General features: G+C 38.0%; 1 protein-coding gene across 1 annotated transcript in view; it reads right to left on the bottom strand.

Moving 5' to 3' along the window:
- Positions 1 to 2,308: 2,308 nt before the first annotated feature.
- Positions 2,309 to 7,814, bottom strand: part of eefsec (eukaryotic elongation factor, selenocysteine-tRNA-specific) — a 72,155-nt gene continuing 66,649 nt past the window's right edge. The window contains exon 8 of the mRNA XM_061890680.1: positions 2,309 to 3,186. Within this exon, the coding sequence (XP_061746664.1) occupies positions 3,113 to 3,186 (74 nt within the window). The 3' untranslated portion in view covers positions 2,309 to 3,112. The remainder of the gene's footprint in view (positions 3,187 to 7,814) is intronic.

Here is a 7,814-nt window from a genome sequence, read left to right as displayed (position 1 = left end):
ACTATTATGTTAGATCCACTATGGACTGGACTCACACTATTATGTTAGATCCACTATGGACTGGACTCTCACTATTATGTTGGATCCACTATGGACTGGACTCTCTCACTATTATGTTAGATCCACTATGGACTGGACTCTCACTATTATGTTAGATCCACTAGGGACTGGACTCTCACTATTATGTTAGATCCACTATGGATTGGACTCACACTATTATGTTAGATCCACTATGTACTGGACTCACACTATTATGTTAGATCCACTATGGACTGGACTCTCACTATTATGTTGGATCCACTATGGACTGGACTCACACTATTATGTTATATCCATTACGGACTGGACTCTCACTATTATGTTAGATCCACTATGGACTGGACTCTCACACTATTATATTAGATCCACTATGGACTGGACTCCCACTATTATGTTAAATCCACTATGAACTGGACTCTCACTATTATGTTAGATCCACTATGGACTGGACTCACACTATTATGTTAGATCCACTATGGACTGGACTCTCACTATTATGTTAGATCCACTATGGACTGGACTAACACTATTATGTTAGATCCACTATGGACTGGACTCACACTATTATGTTATATCCATTACGGACTGGACTCTCTCACTATTATGTTAGATCCACTATGGACTGGACTCTCACTATTATGTTAGATCTACTTTGGAATGGACTCCCACTATTATGTTAAATCCACTATGAACTGGACTCTCACTATTATGTTAGATCCACTGTGGACTGGACTCACACTATTATGTTAGATCCACTATGGACTGGACTTTCACTATTATGTTGGATCCACTATGAACTGGACTCCCACACTGTTATGTTAGATCCACTATGGACTTGACTTTCACTATTATGTTAGATCCACTATGGACTGGACTCTCACTATTATGTTAGATCCACTATGGACTGGACTCTCACTATTATGTTAGATCCACTATGGACTGAACTCTCACTATTATGTTAGATCCACTATGGACTGGACTCCCACACTATTATGTTAAATCCACTATGGACTGGACTCTCACTATTATGTTAGATAAACTATGGACTGGACCCTCACTATTATGTTAGATCCACTATGGACTGGACTCTCACTATTATGTTAGATCCACTATGGACTGGACTCACACTATTATGTTAGATCCACTATGGACTGGACTTTCACTATTATGTTAGATCCACTATGGACTGGACTCCCACACTATTATGTTAAATCCACTATGGACTGGACTCTCACTATTATGTTGGATAAACTATGGACTGGACTCTCACACTATTATGTTAGATCCACTATGGACTGGACTCTCACTATTATGTTAGATCCACTATGGACTGGACTCACACTATTATGTTAGATCCACTATGGACTGGACTCCCACACTATTATGTTAGATCCACTATGGACTTGACTTTCACTATTATGTTAGATCCACTATGGACTGGACTCTCACTATTATGTTAGATCCACTATGGACTGGACTCTCACTATTATGTTAGATCCACTATGGACTGGACTCTCACTATTATGTTAGATCCACTATGGACTGAACTCTCACTATTATGTTAGATCCACTATGGACTGGACTCCCACACTATTATGTTAAATCCACTATGGACTGGACTCTCACTATTATGTTAGATCCACTATGGACTGGACTCTCACTATTATGTTAGATCCACTATGGACTGGACTCTCGCTATTATGTTAGATCTAATATGGACTGGACTCTCACACTATTATGTTAGATCCACTATGGACTGAACTCTCACTATTATGTTAGATCCACTATGGACTGGACTCTCACACTATTATGTTAGATCCACTATGGACTGGACTCTCACTATCATGCTAGATCCACTATGGTCTGGACTCTCACTATTATGTTAGATCCACTATGGACTGGACTGGGAACGCCTCGGGATTTCCTGGGAAGAGCTGGACAAAGTGGCTGGGGAGAGGAAAGTCTGGGCTTCCCTGCTTAGGCTGGTGCCCCCGCGACCCAACCTCAGATAAGTGGAAGAAGATGGATGGATGGATCATACGTATGTGGGTATGTATATATGTATGTATGTATTTGTGTGTGTGTGTGTGTGTTTGTGTTTGTCCGAGTATGAATGTGTGCCTGCGAACCTACAAGTGTGTGTGTGTGTGTGTGTGTGTGTGTGTGTGTGTGTGTGTGTGTGTGTGTGTGTGTGTGTGTGTGTGTGTGTGTGTGTGTGTGTGTGTGTGTGTGTGTGTGGGCATACGTCAACGTCTCTCGGTGCAGATCCAATAGCAGAATAAAAGCCACAGACGTGGACTGCTAAAAAGATGAGAGCGGGGAGGAGTGATGTCCTCCATTGTGTGGCGCCCGTGCGACCACCACGCTGTGTCCACACACCTGGTGATCAGCATGCACAAAGATGAGATAACGGCAGACTCGGGGACACAAAGGCCCATCAGGGGAGGTCAACGCTGCATGAAGCAGCCAATCAGAGCCCTCGCCAGAGAGAAGTAACAAAAGTGTCCCCATTTTACAAATGAACACCAAGCACGGTGTTCCAGCCGCAACATGTCAGACAATTGCTTATTTCTGCAAGACAACGCCAAGTCATGTGTTAAAACAGCGTGGCTTCGTAAAAAATGAAAGAGTACGGATGTTATGATCCGCTGCCCGGATCATGTTTAGGTTCTTGAGTCTTTTTGTATTAGGTTCTGTTAGTGTTTGACTTCTTTAGTTCCCGGTTGCACTTCCTTGTTTGTTTTGTCACCATAGTTACGTATTAGTTTCACCTGCCGATTGTTCCGGACGCACACTTGTTTTGTAATTACTGTCTTGATTTAAGCCTGCCTCCTTCGTTCATTCGGTCTGACTTCGTAGTTTGTGTTCACACAACGAGTAACGACTTTTGTTCCCCAGTACAGAGCTAGGCCTTGTTATCTTCTAGCTCCCATGCTAGCTCTTTTGCTTTGTCTTTTGTACCTTGAGCAAGTTTTTCTGTTTCATAGTCTGAATTATTTTTAAATAAATCATTTGTTCTTACCTTCACGCTGTGTCCAAAGCCCGACCGCATCCTTGAGAGAACGAACCAGCATCACCTTGCAATCCCAGCCGTTACAGCGGGTACTTTCCCGGCCCGCCTGCAGTCCGGACACAACGACTGAAGCTCTAAATAAAACAAGAATGGGAAAGAATTCCACTTTCAAAGCTTCAACAATTAGTTTCCTCAGTTCCCAAACGTTTATTGAGTGTTGTTAAAAGAAAAGGTGATGTAACACAGTGGTGAACATGCCCTTTCCCAACTACTTTGGCACGTTTTGTTAATTATTATTTGCAAAAAAAAATAAAGTAAATGAGTTTGAACATGAAATATGTTGTCTTTGTAGCATTTTCAACTGAATATGGGTTGAAAAGGATTTGCAAATCATGGTATTCTGTTTATATTTACATCTAACACAATTTCCCAACCCAAATATTCAGTCACCATCGTGGGAAAGCCAAGGTATTACATGAAAGAGCAGGTTTAATTAAACTTAGCAGCTATATAATGGAAATAAATAAATGTCAAATGAACACACACACACACACACACACAAAAAATTCCACGTGGACGACGTGAGACAAAAAAAAAAAGAGATTAAGTTCTTCTGAAGGGAAAAAACTGTTGTGTTTCGAGCCTTTCATGTTTTTTTTTTCCAGCACCGACAGAAGTTGAAAGAAGGCAGAATTTAGTCAAGACTTTGGTGCACAAAAGAAAGGAGGACAAGACAAGAAGTTGCTGTTGTTGAATGTGTCAGAAGACTGAAATGAAAGAAAAAGAAAGAAAGAAAAAAGATGGCGGGTGGGCGTACAAACAATTGAAAAAGTACTCTCCTTTTCATTGTGGTCTTTGTGCGTGTGTGTGTGTGTGTCTGTGTGTGTGTGTGTGTGTGTGTGTGTTTTCTTCATTTGAAGGTTAATTAACCCTGGCAGTGAAAAAAGTTAGTGTACTGCAAATGAAAGAGAGTAAACAATCCTGCGGCCGCCTCAAGGGATTATTAGAAAAATAAACGAAGGCTGCAGAACACGATTCCAATGTTTGAAATGTGAACTTTGTAGAAAAAGTGGTTTTGCTGTGATGTCAGGCTTTAGTGATGGAGGACGAGTGAAGTCAAACTGAGCAGGATTCTGCAAGTCAATGAGAGCTGGATCAAAGAGATAATAACACTTTGGATTGAAACTGTCAGAGGGACTATTTAACAATACTTATTATTGTACAACACTTACAGTTACTTTACAACGCTTATAGTTACTGTACAGTACTTATAGTTACTGTACAATACTTATAGTTACTCTAAAATACTTAGTTACTGTAGAATACTTGTTACTTTACAACACTTATAGTTACTATACAATACTTATAGTTACTTTACAATAATTATAGTTACTCTAAAATACTTAGTTACTGTAGAATACTTATATTTACTGTACAATACTTATAGCTACTCTAAAATACTTAGTTACTGTAGAATACTTATTGTTACTTTACAACACTTATAGTTACTATACAATACTTATAGTTACTTTACAATAATTATAGTTACTCTAAAATACTTAGTTACTGTAGAATACTTATAGTTACTGTACAATACTTATAGCTACTCTAAAATACTTAGTTACTGTAGAATACTTGTTACTTTACAACACTTATAGTTACTATACAATACTTATAGTTACTTTACAATAATTATAGTTACTCTAATAATACTTTGTTACTGTAGTATACTTATAGTTACTGTACAATACTTATAGTTACTCTAAAATACTTAGTTACTGTAGAATACTTATTGTTACTTTACAACACTTATAGTCACTGTACAATACTTATAGTTACTGTACAATAATTATAGTTACTCTAAAATACTTAGTTACTGTAGAATACTTATTTTTACTTTACAACACTTATAGTTACCGTACAATACTTATAGTTATTCTACAATACGTATAGTTACTATACAACAATTTGTTACCTATAGTTGATGTACAATACTTAGTTACTGTCCAATACTTATAGTTACTGTACAACAGTTATAGTTACTGTTCAACACTTATAGTTACTATACAACACATAGTTACTTTATACAACACTTATAGTTGATGTACTATACTTAGTTACTGTACAACACTTATAGTTACTATACAACACTTATAGTTACTATACAACACTTATAGTTACTGTACAATACTTATAGTTTCTGTACAATACTTAGTTACTGTACAACACTTATAGTTATTATACAACACTTAGTTACTATACAACACTTGTAGTTGATGTATAATACTTAGTTACTGTACAATACTTATAGTTGCTGTACAATACTTAGTTACTATACAACCGTTATAGTTGCTGTACAATACTTAGTTACTGTAAAACACTTATAGTTACTGTACACTACTTAGTTACTGTACACTACTTAGTTACTGTACAATAGTTAAAGTTACTATACAACACTTATAGTTGCTGTACATTACTTAGTTACTCTACAATACTTATAGTTACTGTACAACACTTATAGTTACTGTGCAATACTTATAGTTACTATACAACACTTATAGTTACTATACAAGTTCAATCCATAGTGGATCCAACACAGCCACGAGAGTTCAGTTCAAAGCGGATCCAAGACAGCAGCGAGAGTCCCATCCACAGGAAACCATCCCAAGCGGAGTCGGATCAGCAGCGTAGAGATGTCCTCAACCGATACACAGGCGAGCGGTCCATCCTGGGTCCCGACTCTGGACAGCCAGTACTTCATCCATGGCCATCGGACCGGACCCCCTCCGCAACGGAGGGGGGAACAGAGGAGAAAAAGAAAAGAAGTGGCAGATCAACTGGTCTAAAAAGAAGGTCTATTTAAAGGCTAGAGTATACAAATGAGATTTAAGGTGAGACTTAAATGCTTCTACTGAGGTAGCATCTCAAACTGTTACCGGGAGGGCATTCCAGAGTACTGGAGCCCGAACGGAAAACGCTCTGTAGCCCGCAGACTTTTTTTGGGCTTTGGGAATCACTAATAAGCCGGAGTCCTTTGAACGCAGATTTCTTGCCGGGACATATGGTACAATACAATCGGCAAGATAGGATGGAGCTAGACCGTGTAGTGTTTTATACGTAAGTAGTAAAACCTTAAAGTCACATCTTAAGTGCACAGGAAGCCAGTGCAGGTGAGCCAGTATAGGTATATATGTATGTATATATGTATATAAAGGTATATACAGTATAGGTATATATGTATGTATAAATGTATATAAAGGTATATACAGTACAGGCGTAATGTGATCAAACTTTCTTGTTCTTGTCAAAAGTCTAGCAGCCGCATTTTGTACCAACTGTAATCTTTTAATGCTAGACATGGGAAAATAATACGTTACAGTAATCGAGGCGAGACGTAACAAACACATGGATAATGATCTCGGTGTCTTTAGTGGACAAAATGGAGCGAATTTTAGCGATATTACGGAGATGAAAGAAGGCCGTTTTAGTAACGCTTTTAATGTGTGACTCAAACAAGAGAGTTGGGTGGAAGACAATACCCAGATTCTTTACCGAATCGCCTTGTTTAATTGTTTGGTTTTGAAATGTTAAAGTTGTATTATCAAATAGAGGTCGGTGTCTAGCAGGACCGATAATCAGCATTTCCGTATTTTTGGCATTGAGTTGCAAAAAGTTAGCGGACATCCATTGTTTAATTTCATTCAAGAAAGATTTTTTCAAGAAAAACAACAGATTAATAAAGTGTGTGTGTGTGTGTAGGGAAGCTTTTAAGTGTGTATGTTTGATTTGGGGCTGTGCCGCGTCCGTGTCATCACCATGGCGCTGGCGGAGCAAAGGGATGTGAGCTAATTAGGGAAGGAAGACCACCGAAGGGCGCTCAAAATATGAAGAGAGGAATAAAATGAAATGAAAGTCAGGCAGGGAGGACGGAGATGACTCAGTGAGGAAGGTTCTACTTACATCCACTTCAGCTAATTGTTTCCATCCATCCATTTTCTACCGCTTATTCCCTTTTGTTTGTCCGACACAAAGTAAAGAGTCACTAATGAAAAATGTTCTTTTTCCGTCTTTTTCACAGTAGTCGTCCCTGACTTACATCATACAGTTCTAGGTATTAGCAGTAATAAAGTTGCATACCTTACAATTACTTTGATATTATGTCGTAATTACATTTGGCATTCACTGATAGATACTGAACAAGTACCCTGGCATTATGTAGTACTTACATACTGTACACGTATCTTGGCAATAAGTAATAATTACATACTGAACAAGTACCTTGGCATTATTTAGTAAAGTTACATACTGAACAAGTACCTTGGCATTATTTAGTAAAGTTACATACTGAACAAGTACCTTGGCATTATGTAGTAGTTATGTACCGTACACGTATCTTGGCAATAGTAGTTACAAACTGAACAAGTACTTTGGAATTAAGTAGTAGTTATATACTGTACACGTATCTTGGCAATAAGTAGTAGTTACATACTGAACAAGTACCTTGGCATTATTTAGTAAAGTTACATACTGAACAAGTATTTTGGCAATAAGTAGTATTTACATCCTGTACACGTATCTTGGCAATAAGTAGTAGTTACATACTGAACAAGTACCTTGGCATTATTTAGTAAAGTTACATACTGAACAAGTATTTTGGCAATAAGTAGTAGTTACATACTGTACACATATCTTGGCAATAGTAGTTACAAACTGAACAAGTATCTTGGCAATAAGTAGTAGTTGCATACTGTACACATATCTT

This window comes from Nerophis ophidion, linkage group LG02 (genome assembly GCF_033978795.1).
Source record: "Nerophis ophidion isolate RoL-2023_Sa linkage group LG02, RoL_Noph_v1.0, whole genome shotgun sequence".
Taxonomy (NCBI): Eukaryota; Metazoa; Chordata; class Actinopteri; order Syngnathiformes; family Syngnathidae; genus Nerophis; species Nerophis ophidion.
This window is presented reverse-complemented; position numbering and strand designations above follow the sequence as displayed.